This window comes from Neolamprologus multifasciatus, chromosome 1, assembly GCF_963576455.1.
Source record: "Neolamprologus multifasciatus chromosome 1, fNeoMul1.2, whole genome shotgun sequence".
NCBI lineage: Eukaryota > Metazoa > Chordata > Actinopteri > Cichliformes > Cichlidae > Neolamprologus > Neolamprologus multifasciatus.
In genome coordinates this window covers 39281497-39302704 of record NC_140439.1, presented here as the reverse complement: position 1 = coordinate 39302704, position 21208 = coordinate 39281497, and the positions used below count along the sequence as shown (strand labels likewise).

The 21208-nt window shown below is 46.8% G+C and overlaps 2 protein-coding genes across 5 annotated transcripts in view; both read left to right on the top strand.

The window, feature by feature from the left end:
* LOC146526306 (CD81 antigen-like) overlaps positions 1-5206 on the top strand; it is a 33008-nt gene extending 27802 nt beyond the window's left edge. Inside the window, exons 5-9 of one of the 2 annotated variants that reach the window (XR_014873330.1) lie at positions 115-228; positions 1446-1541; positions 3036-3119; positions 3736-4258; positions 4289-5206. Coding sequence is in view for 1 of the 2 variants with exons in the window: in XM_085155079.1 (XP_085011205.1) it covers positions 115-228; positions 1446-1541; positions 3036-3119; positions 3736-3798 (357 nt within the window). In the remaining variant the exon portion in view is untranslated. Of the gene's footprint in view, positions 1-114; positions 229-1445; positions 1542-3035; positions 3120-3735 lie in introns of both variants that reach the window. The other variant, XM_085155079.1, reaches the window with a different exon arrangement.
* A 6352-nt stretch (positions 5207-11558) lies between these two features.
* Positions 11559-21208, top strand: part of LOC146526305 (plakophilin-3-like) — a 24508-nt gene continuing 14858 nt past the window's right edge. For 2 of the 3 annotated variants that reach the window (XM_085160520.1, XM_085160511.1), the window contains exons 1-2: positions 11560-11847; positions 19810-19892. In XM_085160520.1, coding sequence (XP_085016646.1) covers positions 11655-11847; positions 19810-19892 — 276 coding nt within the window. In that variant the 5' untranslated portion in view covers positions 11560-11654. Of the gene's footprint in view, positions 11848-12826; positions 12923-19809; positions 19893-21208 lie in introns of all 3 variants that reach the window. The other variant, XM_085160526.1, reaches the window with a different exon arrangement.

Sequence of the window (21208 nt, the reverse complement as noted above, 5' to 3'; positions counted from 1 at the left end):
TAGGATATGACCCAAAATTCATGTCTCGATATTCTTTACCCTGTGTGAGTTATTAGTCATTAGTGTGCTTCTGTCACCAGGCAACAACTAATAACTTTATTTCAACTTTTGCAGGTTACAAAGGAGATGAAAAACTTCTACGACAATGCCTACGACAGCGCAATTACCAGCGATACGCAGGAAAAGAACAACGCCGCCTCCCTCGTCCTGAAGGCCTTCCATGAGACGGTACAACGCAGATATATAACGAAATGATCATGTGAATATTTTCTTATAAAGGTTTTCTGAGGCGTCCTGAACCTCGTCACCTTAAAGTACAGCAAACACGGCGTAATGCATGAAAAACGGCAGAGCTGTGATAATCACACGCATGCTTTGAAGGTCACGTACAACTTGGACGTGTTGAATTTGGGAATAAAAGTTGGGAATACCAGGTGGGCTGACTTTGGAATTAGCAGAAACTAAACTCCAAATCAGAGAGATGCAGGCAGACGTCGGGTCTGCACCACGCCCTCTGGAGCGTCTCGCGTCTAGAGTTATCGGCTAACGCTAGCTAACACGAGACCCTCAGAAACCTGCTAATCACAAACATTAAGTCCGAATCTTCAAACTTCACTCAGCAAACCGGAGCTCCGCCCTCTGTGACGGCCTGTTAGTACACTGACCTCACTGCAGTCGTGTTTTTGGTCACATGATGTCATTAAAAATGCTCCAACAGCACAAACACGGTGCAGTTAGCTGAGGTGCAGCTAGCAGCAGACACCTAGCGGCTACATCTGCCTGTCCGTCAAAGAGGCCACGCCCCTAATAATGCAAACTTTAAACCTTAATAGGATTTAAACAGGTGAGTTATAGAAACATCCTCCCCTGTACAGGAAACAGAGACCAAACGGTTTGTGTATCAGGTTGTAAACATGTTTGTTTCTGCTGTAAAGTTGTAACACGGGAGTCTGCGGCCCCCTTTTCCTAGAGTACCTCCTCGGACTGACCTGGCAGAGTTTGCTACGTTTTCCAGGGTTTTCCGTTAGGTCGTAGTACCTGGTATCAGGTACTACAAACTAAAAACCAGGTATTCTTTTAGTACCTGCTCGGCCGGGGTTCTAAGTGATCCAGACAGGTACTAAAATGTGATGTCGTCAGACCGCACGCAACCGATTGGCTGGTCAGTAGCGTCACTCGACGAGTCACAAGGGCGTCTCGTTCACAAAAATCAAAACTGCCATTTTTGAAACTCGGCTGCAAAACAACGCCGTGATCCCTCGAGTGTGACGAACACCTCCAGACCGAGCAGCAGGTAAATATTAGCTTCAACCTTTGTTGGAACGCTCAGATGCGCAGACGCATGACTGCTGCCTCTGCTGGACATCAGGGGAACTGCAGCTGTGGTGCTTGTTTGGCCCTGTCTGAGGTTTCCAGGTCTTTACTGTGTTGTCTTTGTGTTTCAGCTGAGCTGCTGCGGTAAAGGCACAGGCACTAACCTCCTTACACAGTTGGCAGACCAGTTTGGAGTGACCAATATTTGCCCCAGTAATACATTCACGGTAAGTACAATCATTTATCTCAGTGGTTTAATCTTTGCTCGCGTGCTTCTGGCTCACGGGGAGAAAAAGCAGGACCATCATTTAGCTCTCTGCAGAAATCATGAAGTTTGTCAGAAAAGCTCCATAAACTTTGCTGTGAGACATTTTCTCTCGGCTGTATACTTGCACCAGGCAAACACAGGTGTGCAGGGGGCGGGGTCATTCATGTTTGCGTCCTGTCTCACCATCAGGAACACGAGCCTCTCGTCACGACTCGGTGCATTGATAGCGTTGGCGGGTTCTCCTGTGCTGCTGTAAAATAATCTGCTCTTGGTAACCAGTCACGGGGGCCTGTTCCACTTCCTGTTAAACTGTGGTATAGAAAGTAGTTGCAGTTCACCCGAGAGCACAGCAGGGGGCACTTTTAGTCCACTGAGCAGAAGTGAATGGAGCTACTCTGAGATAAAAACGTATATTTAAGTTTCAGTTAAATGAATGGAAGTGGTTGAGTCTGTGCAGCTGCTCTCCACAAACCGAGAACATTTCACTTCAAAGTAAAAGTCACATCTTTTGAGACTTTTACTTTGAAGGTACATCTTCATTTTCAGTTTGTGTCACACGTTTTTTTTACCACATAGCCAGCAGAGTAAATAAAGACTCGCTGGATAAAAGATTTAGAGAACATCGAGACACCAAAAACCTGAGAGTCCAAAGATCTGCAGGAGGCTGTTCTGTATGCAGCCTGCAGCTTCACACGAGGCTTAACTCCACCTCCTGCAGCGCAGTCACGTTACTGAGGTGACCCGAGGTCGGTGCAGAGCTGCGCGGCTGCCAGGACACAGAAGTGTTTAAAAGAAGCACTTTTTACTTTCTGTGAGAGGCAACTCATCAGGAGGAGGTGGGGCCTAACGCGCTGAACACGTGGACACAGCAGGAAGCTAAAGTAGCGTTAGCATGAATAAATGAAAGCAGTGTTACAGAAGAAATGAGCTGAAATATTAATGACTGATAAATAAATGAGTGTGTGTGAGCTGAGGTGGCTGTAAGAGAGAAGCTCACAGATGATGTGTGATCAGCTGTCTCTAAGGCGGCGTCCACACTGCAGGCGAAAGCGCATCAAATACGGCTTTTTGACCCTCTGCGACCATCTATCCCATCATGCTGTGACAGTGTGAACGGCACAAATCCGATATTTTTAAATCCGATCTGGGTCACTTTGGTATGTGGTCCTGAATCTGATACATTTAGAAAGCTGCTGTTTGATGGTCATGTCACATTAAATCCGTCTTTTACGTCACCAACACAAGACAGACGCCAATTATCAGCAATGGAGAAGACATCGCGAACGCTTCCTGGCCTTCCAAAACTTAAATGAAACCTCAAATGAAATCGTGGTTTAAGAGAATAAAGAAAAAATGTGTTTGTAAAAATGTGAAGCAGCAGCAGGAGAGCAGGATGCATTCTCTCTGACCTCCAGTAGATGGCGTGTTTGAATGTTTTGTTTTTGCTTTGCAGAACTGCCACGACAGAATCAACGAGCTGTTCCACGATAAGATTTACCTGATCGGCATCGCCGCGCTGGTGGTCGCCGTTATTATGGTGAGAACATGAACATCACACAGCGCTGCTGTTCGTAAATGTGCTGAAGGCTGAGTTTCTGCTTATTTCATGCACACAGTGTGTGTACGAGTAACAGAGAGGATACGTCCTTATACAGTCATCCTCAGCCACGTAGAAGCCCCACCCACTTGCTCTTTAAACCTCCTGTGTGACGGGCAGCCAATCAGGATGACTGAACTGAGCTCAGTGTAAAGTAAAGATCATTACAAACTGTGAATCCACGGCTGCAAACATGAAGCTAAAAATGAGCAGGATAGACCCCCTTGAAGGTGAAGGTGACCCCTGACCTTTCCTCAAGCACCATTGGCCCTTTTTAGCTCATGAGCAGGAAAAATCGTATTTTATTGGGTGGTCTTTTGTTTTTTGTGGCTTTATGTAGGACAGCACTGAAGTCTTTCCTGGTGCATTAGTGAAGCTGCTGCACGGCTGCTCCACGGTCAAAGACGACCGTCCCACCTGTGTCGTGTCAAAAAGAGTCTCAGTGATAATCAGGAGGCGGCGCGAGCGCCCAAATGCTGTCGCCGAGTGGAAATTGTAGATGCTGTAATGATGTAATGTTGTGACGCAGCCCTGACAGCTTCCTCCTCTTCCTCAGATCTTCGAGATGATCTTCAGCATGGTGTTGTGCTGCGGGATCCGCAACAGCCCCGTGTACTAAAGCGCCGGGGCTCCGGCCAACGAACGAGGAGAGGACGACCTCGCCGTCTCCTTCGTTTGTTTGTTTTTTATAACCAGGAAATGCCACATGTATTGCTTGCTGGATTTTAGTCAGCTGTTAAAGACAATATCCTGTTTTTCTTACACTGTCAAAGATCATTTTTTATTGTTATTTTTGTTAGTCACAGATGCTGTTTTGCATATTAGAGCAGTGTTTAATGTAGATATGCTGTCACACTGTCACACCGTCGAGGTGCTGTAATCTGATTAGTTTACTGCTTTCCTGCCTACGTCCACGCTCTCATACCGGCCTTTTCTCGATGTTATCCCCATTTCCTGTATAAACTGTATATAAATATGTGGACGTATATGTCCACGTCTGCCTGAGCATGGATGTTGTTTATCACGAGCTTTGTTCACAAACATGTTGTGGATCCAGACTGAAGGCGTACATGACCGACGTTCTCACACACACACAGACACACACACAGAGACACACACACACACACACAGAGACACACACAGACACAGACACACACACACAGACACACACACACCCCTCTGGTCATACTGTGGGATGTTGTCAGGGAATGAAATGTTTAATCTGAAGCTGTAACCAAAGTCAGTGACCTCTGACCCCGTGCGCTGGTAAACGATGATCATCAGAACGCGCCTCAGAGTTTAATGTTCGCTCATTCCTGCAGTCGTGTACTGGTCACGTGTGTTTCCCAGCAACCCGGCTGTCCTGAGCTGGTTGTGTTTGCTCACAAATAAAACTAAAAACGATTAAAAGCAGAAATTTAAAAGCCCACCAATAATAATTAATGTTGCATCTTAAACTCATGTCATATTTGAGTCATTTCGTGCATCGTGCCCTTATTTTGAAAAGACTGCAGCAGCCTCGTCCGGTTGAGCCTCGTTGGTCTAATCTGACATGTTTATGTGTCGTCGTCATGGTAACGAGCGCGGCTCTATCGGCGCCGTCCGAGCTGACCCGTGCACGTGCAGTTCCCGTGTTCCCGCCTCATCGGCCGACGCTAGCTGCAGCCCCGCGGCCCTCCACCCTCCCTTCACTCATAGCGTCTCGTGTAACCCTCCATATAACCGTAGCTTTTCTCAACCAATTAAAACTTTGCCTTGTTAACTAAGCGGCGCTCGACAGCGCGACGTACAGCTCTGATGTATCGTACTAATGAAAATAATGAAGGCTGTAGAAACAGTGTATGCCTTTCTTCTCTTTGTATCGTAATATCTGTGTCTGGTACGTCATCGCAGGAGGAAGAGGAAGATGTTGTGACAGCGCCGATGAAGCGTTGATGCTGCCTTTTGAATAACCGCTGCATAAATCTCCTCTCTGCTCTGTAGACTTTGGCCCAAATATAAAGGGAATAAATGTATTTTACAAATAACCTTTCAGCTCTTTGTGTCTTTTATTTGAGGAAAGGTGACCGTTGTAAGAGGGTCGCTTCTCGATGCTGAGGCGATTCAGCCTTTTGATTCATGTTACAGCAGCTCAGGAGTCAACATGGTGCTGTACAAGTAGGGGAGACTGGGGATAGTTGTAACATTTTTGACATTTCTGTCTGTAGCTTGGAGCTCTTTTAAGGTAGTGGATTCAAAATGTTATGCAAAGTATTTACATGTCTCTGCTATTACATAGTGCAGCTATTTTCTCTGCAGCACAATTACCCATTGCATGGTATGGCCTCAAACACAAAGAGTGAAATGTTACAATTAACCCCATAGTCTGGGTTAGTTGTAACATATCCTGGGGTGAAATGTAACACAATGAAATAAGGGTACTAACAAAACATTAACATGTAATCTTTGTTTATTCAACACATGAATGCACTTAGAGACATTTATGTAGCTGTGTGTGTGTGTGTGTGTGTGTGTGTGTGTGTGTGTGTGTGTGTGTGACAGAATGCAGAAATCTAGCTTTTGAACATATTCCAACCCCCCAAAAAAGACAAATTATGGAATTTTCTGCAACTGAAGATTTCATTAATTTTGGTTGGTCTTCCTTGAGTTTGGCCTCATTGGCTCAGTGGGCATTATAACCTACAACTCTTGCACCAATTTTGAACATAACAATGAAGCTGAAAAAATGTAGTTGTTCACCAGCATCACAATTCCATTACTTTTTATCATGGTTTACCTTGGTGTGGTTTGCAAAGTGCTTCAGAAAGATGAGAAAATCTGTTTTTTGCACCCATCCTGATTTATTTCCACTACCAGTACTTCCTACTGGTCCATCTCTGACACAGTGGTCTGCATAACGTATGTGTGGGAACACAAACAGTGGAGGAATTGTGTTGCCAATGGCATTAACCGCATATACAAAAGCGACCAGTGAACCTCTCTCTGCTGATGTCGTTGCCCCAACTTGTTTAATATAAGTTAAAGTAATAGTGTGGTAAGTTGTAACATCTGCATTATTGTTACAACTGACCCAGACTCCTATAGCCATGAACTAGCTAACATTACAGCCAACGGCTAAAACATTAGCACTAAAGACCTACACAGAATATATCCCCATAGAGATACAAATAACATAATTTAAGTTTGATGAGTTTAACTGCAAAGCAGATAATGCTATTAGAGATTGAAATAAAGTAGAAAAACTTACTTTTTGGAATACAAATGACTTTTTTTCGTGTTAAATTGTCTGTGTTTGACAAAATGTGCTGATTTTTCACATGTGATAGCAGAACTGAATTGGGCATGCACAGGATGAGTCACATCATTTGAAACTTAGCCCTGATTGGAGAAATTGGAAGTGTTACAACTGACCCACGTTACAACTATCCCCGGTCTCCCCTACAGTTTTCTAAACACGTATTTAAAGTGGGGGCGGGCACCTCAGCGTGTAGTCGGTTTTATTCAGGTGTGTTGCAGCAGCGACGCATAGAAACGTTTCAGCGAAGCGGCCTCGAGGACTGCAGCTTCAGTTGTGTAACCTTTTTGGTGCAGCCTGCGTTACCTGTGGCCTCCTGCAGGGTTTTTGGTAGGTCCTGTTTTATCTTCTGACACTTTTCCTCCGCTGAGAGTTTCACGGCCACGCTGACACACGGATGGACCTGCTGATGATCCCTGGCAACCGTAGAAGACCAGCAGCTGCTTCAAACGTCTCAGCGATGTTAAAGATGTCCGATGGCACCAAATCTTCTTCATCTCAACGTCACAAAATCAAAAATCCTGTTTTTCAGAGAAACTGTTATTGTGGCGCCTCGTCTAAAGGTTGAAGGTTCTTTGTCTCATGCAGTCACACAGTCAGATGTGTCCTGAGCTGCTAACAGGAAGTAAACGATTGCTGCGTGTTCTGTTTCAGCCTCGTATTAAAGTCAAACTTGCACTTTTATACTTCAACCTAAGTCACACATTTCATCTCACATCAGCTGTTTTTACAGTATTTTCTGCTCCATCTCTGATTTGCATCAACATACAAAGTTTGAACAAGTCGGATTATTCCTGGAAGTTTTTGGCTTCACATATCAAATATTTTTGAACATCAATAGTTTTGGAAAACTGTGTTTTGACCTTTCAGGACCTTTTTACACGCAATGTTTGAATATTAAAGTCTGAAAGTTTCACTGATCTTTACCATGAAAGTGGGTCAGGGTGTAAACTGTGTTGGTCAGCACTCAGATAAACTCCCACATTTGAGTTAGCACTAAGAAAAAACTTCATATTGCAAAAAACACTGGCAGGGCTGCAGACTCACGTTTGTCACGGTTGCACTAATGTTTTTTTCTTAGGCGCACCCAAATTTTTCAGCCGCATCGCTTAACACGCAGTTTTACATGCGCACTTTTAAGGAGGGGAAATTCAGTCCATGCAGACAATCTTCATCTGTAAATGATGAACTAACAATCTTTTCAACACAAAGTCCTTTATTTGAAGCACATTTCTACCACAAAGTTGCTGAAAAACTGCTTGTGCTTAAAGTGCTTTGGCAATATTGTAGACAATGTTAAACTTAATCATCACATCGGCCTCTGACGACCTGTTTGCTGCTGCCGCTGAAAGGCCGTGTGAGAGGGGACACTCTGCATTTATTGCAGCGTATAATGCGTTTTCTGCACTGCTGCTTTTTCAGCGTTCAAAGATTGACGTCTCCATGTCAGAGCTGGCTGTGAATTTCAGACCTTAACAAAAAATGTATCAATAGTTCTTTTCATCTTTTCCTATCACCCACAGGCTGCTCACTAGAGCTGCGTCTCATCACTGATTTCACTCCAACGGTGCGACGTAGGATTTATGTTTTTGGTCGCACTCTAGAGTCAGGTCACTGTTTTTGCCTGGTTTGTATGATTTGTGTGTGTGAACACGTCCTGCAGTATTTGATCAACATGAAAGCTAATCTAGAATAACATGTTTTTATTTAGTAACTAAAGGTTTCATGTTAAAAATCCTTCTGTGTTTTGGCGTTGCTGTGAAATTTAACGTCGTCCTGTTCAGAGATGTGAAGGTAATAAAGGCCCTGAGGGGGGGTGGGGTGGGGGGGCTTGCTATTCGTCTGCAGCCTGCTTGTTGTAAACATCCTGTGATGGATGCTGCAGATCAGCAGGGAGCGCTGAAACGCTCGCCAAACACGCTTTATGGCCCCCGTGCCCCCCACCTCCTCCATGTATTCATTTTTCATTTCAGTGTTTAAAGTTAAAAACCTATTTTAAAGTTCTGTAACTGTTTCAGTCGATGGACGATCGTGTTACAGGATCAGGATCTCTGATCACGGCGGAGACGTTTCGCTGTTACAGGAGTCGAGGTCTTTGGGCAGCGCTGACAAACGGCTTCTCTCCTACACTCGCTTGGCTGGGAGGTTGATTTGTGGCGTCCTCCTCCTCCTCCCCCACCATCCTTTTTGTTCTTTTCCCCCCCACACCACCTTCATTTGTTTCCACAGGATGTGTGAGGTCGTTTACTAATCACGAGGACTGTCAGACCATGAGCTGAGCCTGTCCTCATATTCCTGCCGGTTTTCCAATTTCCTGTCCTGAGATGCTCTGTGATCCAGTCCTCGTCCAAAGGGGTCTTTTTAGGGAGGCGGTCTCGCTCTTTATTTGTTTTTTTTTTAGTTGAGATTCATCACAAACAGTAAGAAAACAAACTGGAAAGAATCTAACGAGTGAAACTTCTTCTGGGCTGAAACTTGTCTGTAGCTTTGTTGCCTCTAAACAAAATCAGAGCAGCGTGTCCTCTGCTGCACACCGCAGGTCTCTCTGCACATATTTCTGGGTTTGTGAAAGTCACACAAGGAGGTCGTGACCTGTGTGTGTGTGTGTGTGGGTGGGTGTGTGTGTGTGTGTGTGTGCGTGTGGGTGTGTGTTGTTAAATGCAGTCCTGTGTGCATCCAAACCCAGATGGGGTGGTTTGTGTGAAAGTCCGTGGTTTCTGCAGCAGGATCCCTCCCTGCTCCCTCCTGACGTATTGCTGCTCCTCACTCTCGCCTTCCCAGACCTCCCCCAACCATTTCCACATTCCTGGACCCTTAAACAATCACAATCTCTCGTCTTATTTCACAATCCCGCTCGCACCCCTGTTCAAAAGTTGCTAAAGAAGCACAGAAGCCAGCTAACTTTCTGTCGGTACACATTAGAAACACACGTCTGAGTGTGAGCTCGTTGTTTTTGTGAATCGACAATCGAGTTTGGAGCTGAACGTCTGACCCCGGCTCGGCCCTTCTGTCGGCTCCTCGATTGGGTAAGAAGGGTGATTTTCATCGGCTTGCATAACGTACAGATGTGTAACCCTGACATCTTCACCAAAACTGATGACAGACACGTTTTCTAACTTCTACTCATGTTCACGGCACCAAAGTTCAAAGTGACCATTTTTCTTCATGAGTCATTTACAGCCGCTCTCGAAGGCGGTTAAACGCAAACCTACTCTTTGTTTCCACTCACGTATCTCCCGTTCCACATATTAAATGACATCAGTCATCCCTGTGAGGCGAAACACTCAGTTTATCAGGTTGTTTCCACTCCTCGACCTGAGAGATGAAGCCAACTCTGAAACTCGAAGCCTGCAGTTCCTCTGGCGTCCAGCAGAGGCAGCAGTGAGTCAGTCCCCATAGACTCCAATGTTAAAACAAACATGTTTACAGCCTGATACAACTGTGTCCCAAAACACATTTGAAGGCCGATTACGTGACAGCCAGGCGACGAAGGCTGTCCCAATTCGTCTGTGAAGGTTCTCAGTCATCCAGGTCATCGTAGTCAAAGGAGCTTGCAAAGAAAAGCGTCTGGACTTATTTAAGTTACTTGAAGACGTTTCACCTCTCATCCGAGAGGCTTCTTCAGTTCTAAGGTCAAATGGTGGAGAGTCCCAGATATAACCCTAGTGGGAGTGTCCCCCCACAGAGGGACAAAAGGACCCCCTGATGATCCTCTAATCGCCTGAGCCAATTCGTCGATTCCTTCAAATGTGTCCGACAAATGCGTCCTTCATTTCCCTGAATTTGAAGGATGGGTCGGGTGTGTCCTTCGTGGCCTACCATATCCCAGAATTCATAGCGCGGCCCAGCCAAAATTTCAGCTGCCAACAATGGCGGCCGCTACTAAATTTTAAAATTACTCTTGTTAATCTTTCTGGGTCGCAAAATAAACTTTTAACATATTTTAAGGCGAGAAAGTAGCTGTGTAAACATCAAATATCTGCTTGGTTTATCAAGACGTCGCATATTTGCAAAAGTGTGCCGACGTTTTCGGAGACGTCTGTTAGCCACCAGCTCGACAGCAAGCCGGGGGGTTCAATGGTCACTCCAGCCGGCGAGAGCAGCGGACTCCCGGCTTCATTGTTTTCAGACCCCCGCTCTTTCACTACTCAGGTTAAACATGATATAAGTCACTCGGATAACTTAAAAATGTAATTGTTTGCCTTTTTTCTGTGTTTTATTTGTTCCGGAGTAAATCGGTTTGGCTGAGATCAAAGTTATTAGATTATTAAATTAAATAAAACTTTATTAATCCATCAGGTGGGTTCCTCTGGGATTTTCACACAGCTGAATAAACAGAAGTGTGAGACGGTCCAGAGTTTACTCCAGTGTGCTGTTATATTTTAGATAGCAAGGAGCAGACGGACGAGTTTATTAAACTCCACCGAGACAGCGGTGACGCTAATCTGAAGGCTAGACCGTCCAATTTCACAGCCTCGCACTTCCGGCCATCTCGGTCTTTGAAGGACCCGGCCCACGTAGACCGCGAAGGCCCGGTCCTCCAAAGGATGCAGCCGACACGTTTGGTCTCTATAGGTAATTTAGTCCTTCATAACACCTGTAGAGGGGTTATGAGCTCAGGTGGTAGCAGGTCACCGACTAACTGGAAGGTTGGTGGTTCGATCCCAGTCTGCATGCCAAGTGTCCTTGAGAAAGGTATTAACCCCAAGCTGCTGTGGGAGCATCCATCGGAGCATGAATGTGTGTGTTAGAAACAGCACAGACAAATGTGCTGCGTCAGTGAAATGTCCAAGCTGTAAAAGCATTATTGTGAGGGGCGTGGCCTCTTTGACTGGTAGGTGGATGGCTTCACCTGAGTTTGACGTGAAGCAGGTATGTGGTCTCTACACTGCTCAACACTAATCTGTTTTTATTTGGTTCATGTTTATTAATATTTGCGGGAACGGAGAGGTCACGGGGGCTGCGGTGACGTAAGCGTGTGAGGTCAGACCTCCTGTGTACTGGTTGTCTTGACAGCAGGTGGATTTTAGACCCCCCGCCCCCCACTCTCGGGCCCCGCCCACAGACGCTGGGCTGACGGAGCGCCGTTTCTTTGCAGACACTCGGAGCTGCGCCGCGCACCGGACGGTCCGCTGTTCGCCGGAGTTCGCCTGGAGCCTTTTTTCTTTGTTCGCGTCAGGATGAATGTGGGGATCCCGGAGGGCTGCTTTCTGTCCGCCCTGCAGCCCAACTCCTCCTGCACCACTTACGTGGTGCCCTCGGACGGCCCGTCTCCGGACCCGGTGGCGAAAGCTCGGAGGGTCCGGGAGCAGGTCCGGATGCGGCTGGCGGAGAGGAAGTCGTCCTCCCTGAGCAGGCTGGAAGGATCAACAGGTGAGAGCAGAGTAACGGGCGGGAAAGTAAAGTCCACAGTGGAGTATCTGTTACCTCCTCCTGGAATCAACCAACACCTCCCTGAGCTCATTGCCCCCACCCGAAAGTAGCGGTCAGGGGCGTTTCCAGGATTTCTTTTCACTGGGCCACAGGGGCCCCCACAGAAACATGTAATGAGTTGGCTTTAGTTTTAAAAAGAGCAGCGAGCATAAGAGCAGAGGTGACGATGATAAACACAGAGAGCCATTTAAAGTCTGTCAGTTATTGATTGGGGGGGGCAGAACTGAAGCAGCAGCACAACAAGCCACGGATTTAATGCTTCACACCCTTCTGTCCACGGTCGGTCGGTTAGTGCATGGAAGTAAAGACGAGGAGTGATGTCAGGTGGTTCTGGGGGAGTGTGATGTGTGAGCTGTGACTCGCTTGGTGCTGAGGGGTTAAAAATGTGCACTCACTGGAAAATAGTTGTTGCAGCCAGTGTGAGCTTCACAGTAACCTCCCACATCAGAGTCATGATGATCGTCAGGCTTTAACCTGCTTTAACTGTCACGTGAGTCTCACTCTGCTCACTTTTGTTCTGAACTTAAGGAAGGAAAATGTGGTTTGAGTTCAAAGATGATAACTCTGACAGTGATGATCAGACTGACACCAAAGACCTGGTTTCATGTTACATTTATCTCTGTGGGTTTATGCTCCATTATTTATGGTCAGTCGCTTTAATGTTACAGCTGCTTTTAGTGACGCGTGTGCCGATGCTGTACGTGCAGTAACACATTACCATGTGTTAGCACCGGGCTTGACTTCCATACTCTGAGTTTGAGGTGAATTCCCCCCACAGGGGAGCTTTACCCTCCGTGGGGGCTAAATCTCGTTCTTCCTGTTTCACCATCAGAAGCTCAACATACTCTGAGTCGGCCTCACACTCATCCTCGTTCCGCTGCTTCACCTCACACTCATCCTCGAGCGTGTTTCCCATCAGCTGCCCGTCCACGTCTCACATTGTTGTTGCCCTCCGTGTTTGCAAGGAGACGTCCTGAAACATCAGAGAGAGCTCCAGTTGTTGTCCAGGTCAGAGGTCAGTGCGTCACGGCGTCCAGCTGGTCGCTTCACACCTGTGAATCTGCTCTGTGGCCCTGTGCTCAAATCCTCCAGAGCTGTAATCCAGGAGCTTTGGGGGTAAATCATGTCTGAAGGTGAGCTGATGCCACCTGGTACTCGAGCCCTGGTGAAACGTGTAGTTTCTCTGAGACGTGTGCGGTGACATGAAAGGTCAGCTGATGTGTTTGGACCTGCTGAGCGAGGCTGTTTGGCAGCTTGGACAGAGCCTGAAACTCCTGCAGCTCCGTCCCTTTGTTACGTCTGTACAGAGCAGATGGCAAACACACTGCTTCCTGTCAGCGTTACCAAGACGTCAGTAACAAGCATATAAAACATGGCAGCCGTAAAGAAGGCGTGACTGTCTAAATACTTTGGGCTGTAGATCATCGTTCTGCAGAGACACCAGAAGCTCGTTCAGTGTGGACGCTTCGTTTTCCCACCTCAGTATCTGCACGTGTTCAAAGAAACGGACGCAGAAATCTGCTTCCTGTGGCTCAGGAAGTAGAGCGGGCGATACCCCGGTCCGTGCGCTGTCTGTGGGTGAGGTGCTGAACCCCGATACCAGCAGTACTCTGAGTCAGTCGCCCGCTTTCAGTTACACCGCAGCTCATGAGCTGCAGCAGCACATTAATATAGCCCCGCCCCCGGCCCCGCCCCTCTGTATGATGCAAACAAACATGGTGAATGTTCATGTTCTTCTTCCAAGCTGAAGGTTTGGCAGGTTTGTTTAATCCAGTGTGAAACATCTGGACTGTGAGCTCATGTCCCAAAAATCTGAGACGTTTGCTTCTAACGGTGTCGTTCTGGACCCAGCGGACGCCGCGGCGCTTCTTTAGAGATCCTGCGTCTCTGAGCTCTTCCCGACACGTTTGAATCTTTGTGCCAAACGGCTCCTTCAGCCTCTAATGGCCTCCTCCGTGTGTCTGCTGGAGCTTTAGTCCAGATGTTCACGTGAGCCAGTTTTACTGAGTGAGTCTGAGATCTGAGTCACGAGCTCAGCTTTCACTTTGTATCCAGAAATGATGAGCTGCGTGTTAGAAGAGACCGCAGAGCTTTAACAGACTCGACCTTCTTATCAGGGTCATCAGCAGAAAATGTCACAACTGGAGTTTAAAAGTGATGTTTAGGAGGCACAGAGGGACTAATGAAGGACGGGATCCAGCTGGCTTTGGGGAAATTGAACATTTCTTCTACTTTTTCTCAGGAACTCTCAGGATTTAGTCGAGCCTGTGCAGACAGATCGAGGCTAATCTGACAGTTTGCAGTAAACAAAGGAAAGTTTAACATGTGTGCGTCTTTGTAGAAAGAAGCAGCAGCCGTGATGAAACTGATGGGTGCAGCAGATAACACTGTTGCTTTAGAGACGACCAGTCCGTGCTGGGTGTTCACAGGTGGAGGTGGGCGAAGCTCGCCTCTGTCACGGTGGAGGCTTTTTGTTTTTGACTCTCTGGTTCGGGTAAAGACGAGAAGCAGCTCGATGGTGAGTTGTGGTCAAATGCAGCAGCAACCCTGCACGATGAGAGCAAAGCTCAATGCTGTGAGCCGAACATCAGTCGGTTTATTGTTCACACAGATGTGACTTTGTGTGAAGCCGTGTGGGTGTTATTTCCACCACTTCCTGTTTTTTTCCCTCTTTACGGGAAAGTGCAGTGTGACATCACAGATTCCCGCCCGGATAAAATGTTAAACATGGACGTTCGACCCCAGAACGTTGATAACACAGAAGAAGAAGAACGGGGTGGTGTCTGTTTGGACATCAGCAGTCGGTGAGGAGGGGAACTGTGATGATCCACATCTGTTTTCACAAAGAAGGTCTGGGAGAGGAAGGAGACCCCCCCTCACTGCTCCGTCTCTCGGCTGATAAGAGGCCCCCGGCCTGACCCTCAGAGTCAGGATGTGTCTGCGTGGAAGCAAATATTCTCTTATTAGTAAAAAGAGGCGAATCTCCTCATATTTAATATCAGCAATGAAATAACGGCGCCTGGTCCGAGCTTACGGGGCTCAATATTCAGTAAGCCAATGGGATTTGACTGATGACGGAGCCCCTCCCCCTTCCTGCTCCGTTGGTATTTTGAGCACTGCTTCAAGGAGCACGTAAACACAGCGGGCCTCGTTCACGACCAGCGTGAGCGATTCATCGCCTCTTTCTCACCTGGCGGCGTTCGCAGAGCCTCTGTTTTTGTTTCGGAGAAAAGCTCCGTGGGGTTCGGGTCAGGGGTCTGTGCTGCAAATCCTCTTTGTTCTTCAGATACTGAGGTGTGTTTGCTTTGCTTCAGTTTCCTCCTGCGTAAAGATCAAACTGGAGGCCGGACTGATGCTTCTCCCTGCAGCCACGCTCGAACCCAGATTCATCAACAAGCTGCGAACTCTGGGAAAAACCCTTCGGTGTAATTAAGGTCACTCAGCACATTTGTTGCACACCCTGGTTGATCAGGAAGAGGAAACAAGAACAAGGAAGCTAAAGCTAATGCTGCAAAGGCCACAGATGAGGAAACGATTATTAGCCCACCAATCAAATTCAAAGTTTAGTCTAAATTCTTCCAAGTGCTTTTTTAAGAGGGAGGAATTTTCATCTCTGTAAAGGATCAGTGATCTCAGTTTGTGCATGATAACAAAATCATCTCAGGATAAACTAAAATGACCAAAGTCAATATTTTTAGTCCCTTAAAAATGAGTGAAAGGAGTCTGCAGCTGAAGCCTCCTTTGGTCCTTCTTTGTTTAACCAAAACACAACAACAGTCGCCTCAAGGAGCTTTATATTAATATTAATATACAGTCGACCCTACAATGATACATACAGAGAAACCCAACAATCATATGACCCTCTATGAGCAGCACTTTGGCGACAGTGGGAAGGAAAAACTCCCTTTTAACAGGAAGAAACCTCCGGCAGAACCAGGCTCAGGGAGGGGCGGGGCCATCTGCTGTGATTGGTTGGGGTGAGAGAAGGAAGACAGGATAAAGACATGCTGTGGAGAAAAGCTCCAACAGCACAAACATGGTCCAGTTCAGGGACTCCAGTTAGCTGAGGTGAAGCTAACACAGCTAGCAGCTACAGCAGAACCAGGCTCAGGGTCAATCCCCCGGCAGCCTGTGACTACTGCAGCATCACTAAGGGAGGATTCAGGGTCACCTGGTCCAGCCCTAACTATATGCTTTAGCAAAAAGGAAAGTTTGAAGCCTAATCTTGAAAGTAGAGATAGTGTCTGTCTCCTGAATCCAAACTGGAAGCTGGTTCCACAGAAGAGGGGCCTGAAAACTGAAGGCTCTGCCTCCCATTCTACTTTTAAATACTCTAGGAACAACAAGTAGGCCTGCAGAGCGAGAGCGAAGTGCTCTAATAGGGTGATATGGTACTACAAGGTCATTAAGATAAGATGGGGCCTGATTATTTAAGACCTTGTATGTGAGGAGCAGGATTTTGAATTCTGGATTTAACAGGAAGCCAAAACAGGAGAAATCTGCTCTCTCTTTCTAGTCCCTGTCAGGACTCTTGCTGCAGCAGCACGGGGGTCTGAGCCCGTGGACAGCGAGGAGCCACACGACTTCATGTTTGCAGGCTTGCAGAAAACTGTTATATTGAATATTCAGTAATACTCGCCCTCTCTGTCCTATAGCAACACTGACACATGACCCGGAGCTCTTACTGCAGGGAGCAGGACTAACCTTACACTTTGGCAAAGAGCCGGTGTTGTTCGAGTCTCTGACCTGTTGGAGAATTTGAGATTTAAAGCATCTGAGTCACTGGAAGCTCAGTGCGACGTATCAAATAAAGCCTTCAGCAGATATTTACAGATCAGTGAGTCCCAACAGAGTCTCGTCCTCTTTATCCAAACTCTGCTCTGAAGCTTGAACCTTGAATCTTTTCACGAGTTTGCCTTCCATAGTTTCAACATGCAACAGGTATAAAGGTGTTGAGGGTCGGTCCTCGATTCTCCTGACCTCCGACCTTTTCTGATGTATCGATCGTGCGGCTCTGAATCCTGGTTCAGATGAGAGAGAAAGAAACATGCAGAGCAGCTTCACTCTGTGAGAAAGCTCTGAGCACTGATGTCATGTTTCCTATTATCACTGTGCTGCTTACTCAGCAATGTCCTGCTGGAAGCTGGAGGCACAGCTGTGTCTCTGACAGGTGCTGCCAGATTCAGCCTGAGCGAAGTGGAAAGCAGCGATCCGGACGGTAAAACGTTCATGAAGTTCGACGACCTTCACGCAGTCAGGCCACAGAAATGAAAGTGAGGGTCCTGTGTAAGCTCATGGACCACCTCCTGTGGGGAACATTCCTCTCCAATCAGCTCAGCGTGTTATCACAGCCTATTTTAGACTGTTGGTCGGCTGCTGCTCTTCCACAGTGTGGCTGGTATTTCTCACTGTGTGAACTTTCCACACACATTCAAACCAACACAACAGCAAGGCCTGATTTTCTCTGTTTACCTGTTTTCTTTCATCTTCAGTTTGAGTTTGTAATTTGAGTTTTAGCATAAATTCTGTTGGCGGCACCACGTTTTTATTTCTGTCAGTGCAGGAAGCCTGCAGATTGCAGCCAATCAGCTGATGGCTCAAACCTCTCACAGTATAAATTATTGAAGCTGCTTTTGCCTCCATACAGTTGCTGCATTCTGCAAGCTGCTTTGTAACCCACCTCCACCCCAGCTCCTCGTTTTCGTGGTGTTTCTGGTACCGATGGAGCTTTTTCCGCTCTGAGCACTCAAAGCATTTTTTTTATTGCAAGCCTTTTTCAGCCAATCACACGCATTGACACATGGATGCATCGCGCACAGCTCGGGTTCAGCAGACTGGAGTCTGGATCGATCCACCACCTCCTGAGCCGCAGTCGCTGCGCACACGATGTCATCTTTGTTTGTTAGCTTTATGAAATAACTAAACTGCATTTAATCTGAAGAAAGGTTTATTTGTCCTTTCAACTCAAAAATAACAGAATTAAAATGAGCTCAGTTCAGGCTGTGCTGCTGCTGCCAAAACGAGAATAAGATTCATTTTGGGATTAATAAGTTTCAATCCTGAAGTCTCAGCTGGTCGAGTTTATTTCCATCTTTTTGCTTTGATGATCGTCTGCAGGTGGGTGCAGGTCTGAGCCCACCTCAGTTTCATGTGTCTGTTGCTGTGTCATCATTTATGACATTTACACAAAAACGTTGGGTCTTTGCAGGCGTCGTGTGTGTCGGGTACAGACGACCTTCGCTGACCTGCAGGTCGATGCTTTGATCTTGTTTGAGTCCCGTTTGTACGCCGTGCGTGACCGCCGCTCCCTCGTCTCTGACGTGTTGGTGCTTGCATGCCCCGTGGCCCGCCCAACAGCATTTCCTCCCTCCTTCCTGCTCGGCTCGATGGTGTGTGATGTTTTTCTGTTCGCTGTTTCACTGCGTCCAGCAGCTGCATCACATGTTAGGATAAATGGGCTTTGCTGGGGTTCGCGTGGCGGCAGCTGAAGCCTGTGTTTGAGGCGTGCGGTGTGTTTGTTGGACGGCGTATTCCTGCACACAGACGGTCTTTCAGTGGTGACGCTGGTCCACCTTTGGCCCGAGTTGGGGACGTTCCCGGTGCTTCTTCCTCTTGTTAAATGATGACACACTGAGTGTATTTGTGGCCTGAGCGCCTCCTGGCCTCCTCTTATTCTCTGAGTGCCCAAAATTCTTCTCAGCCTCTCCAGCGTTTCATGAGCTCTGGACTGAACTGGTCTCAGAGGCGGTTCCTCTGACTGTGATTGGTGCTCGGTAACCTGCAGCTGATATTATGCACTGCTACATGATTGGCTGATTGGATGAGCAGATGTACATGTGTTCCTAATAAAGTGGCTGGAGTGTGTGTGAAGGTTAGACTGATGGTGAGAACTAGAGCTGCCACGATTAGTCGACTATCAAAATCGTCGACGACTGATTTAATAGTCGACGCGTCGTTTGAAGCTTTGTAAGATCACAAAAGACGCAGGAATAAGTAGTAGGATTTAAGAGTGTAATAACGGACTGAAACAGAAGATGGCAGCACTGCATGTACAAGGATGCCAGCTGCCGTTAAACCCCGAAGAAGAAGAAGCTGTGTCCCAGAATTCATAGCGCAGCCCAGCTCAGTTTCCAACAATGGCGGCAGCTAGTTAGTTTTAATATTACTCTTATTATTCTTTCTGGGTCACAAAATAAACGTTTAATATATTTTTAGGCGAGAATGTAGCTGTGTAAACCTCAAATATCTGCTCAGTTTATCAAGACACCACATATTTTCAAAAGCGCTCCGACGTTTTCGGAGACGTCTGTTACCCACTAGCTCGATAGCTAGCCGGGGGCTAGGCTAACTAGCGCCATGAGAACACCGGACTCCCGGCAAACGCTTTCAAACCCACCGCTGTCTTTCACTACTCAGGTTAAATATATATAAGTCACTTAGATAACTTAAAAATGTTATTGTTTGCCTTTTTTTAGTATTTTATTTGTTCCTGAGTAAATCGGTTTGGCTGAGATTAAAGTTATAGTTTTTACACAGCTGAATAAACGTCAAGCAGACAGCTGATTATCAGAAGTGTGAGATGCTCAAGAATTTACTCTGGTGTCCTGTTATATTTTAGATAGCAAGGAGTTTATTAAACTTCACTGAAACAATCTGCAAATTTCATTAAAATTTAATAAACTCTCATCTTGTCTTTATTTTTAGTTAGCACATACCTTAAACACTTAAAGCTGTAAGCTAATGATAGTTATATAAGAGCAGATGCTGCTGGTGCAATAAGCTGTACGTTTTACGTCCAATGGATGATGATCCAATTAGTCGACTATCAAAATAATCGTTTGTGGCAGCTCTAGTGAGAACATGCATCAGTTGTAAGAGTGACTGTCTTCCTTCTCTCTGCAGAGCCTCCTGAGATGAAGAGCTACGGCCACGCTCAGGGTTTCAGCTCCAGATCCATGATAAACACGCCGAGTCGCGTCATGGCTGTGAGTACACGCCACACACACGATGAAGAGCTTTAAACACACAGCGTGAGTCACTGTGGGGGGAGCAGCTCCACTGCAGCACAGAAGGGACGTCAATAATTAGAATTTGAATGTAAATAAATATAAAAGTCGTTTTCCTGACATTTCTGTAACATCCAGCAGGGGGCGACTTTTAAAGACGTCCGATTGGATAGAAGTCTATGAGGAAATTAATGAGGAAAATAATAATAATAAAATGTTTTTCTTATTATTACTAAATGTGATCTTTCAGGAATCCTGAAGCAGCACAAAGCTTCAGCTGAGCTGCTGCTCCTCATTCCTGGGATTTGAAATAATTCCCAGTTACACACAAGCTGTCGTTTGGAGCGTGACGCTCCGTGTTAATGAGACGCTGCTGTCAGTCCTCGCACATTATTATTTAAAAACAGGACCACAGGTGTGCAGTGTGTATTTTAGTCAAAGCCGCCATCTCTTCCATCGGCGAGTAGCTTTTAGTGGCGAAACAGGAGCAGAGGGTGAAAAGACTGTAAAGGGAGGTCGGTAGCCGACCATGTCAGGCACAAAACGGCGCAAAGATGCGACTGACGATGATTTCTGTTCAAATTCAACTCGGGTGAGGAAGAGGTCCAAGCATCTTCATCAGCCCCACCCACAGCAGTGCCCCGCGGCGTTTCTCCCTCTGAACGCCAACAGAAGCAAAGAGCATTGTTCTGCAGGACGCCACCAGCGGCTCAGACGACCTTTCAAAGTTGATGGGGGCGGGACTCATGAAACGTGAAGAGAAACGTTATGAAGAAATGATTTTTCATCAGGTCACATCTGCCCTGTGCTGTCTGGAAATGTGCCGCAGTGTTTGTGACTCGAGCTGCGTGTGCTGCGAGCACGGCGCTCACACCGAGCAGCCATTGTGTTGGACTGTTTCCTCTGTGTGTCAGAACAATGTAAAGAAAAGAAAAACACAAACAGGACATCGACCCGCTGCTGCACCTCTGCAGCTTAACAATACAGAGGCTGCACGGCGTTTCCTGCAGATTATAACGAAGGAGAGGAAGAGCCGTAAAATACTCCTCCCTGCGCCCGTACAGCTCCGTGTCACTCCCTCGCTCTGGCGTGCAGTGATATCTGCACAAACCTGTGTTGCTGTGAGCAGCTTTGATACGACTCTGGGGAACGAAAATAGTTCTGCTCACGGCAGAGTTTAGACATTTGTATTGTTACACATTCCTGTTAGCTGTGTTACACGCCGCCACACATCTCCACAGCCAAACTCGCTCCAGGCCACCTCCTCTGCTCGGAGTCTCCTCCCAGTCGGACGC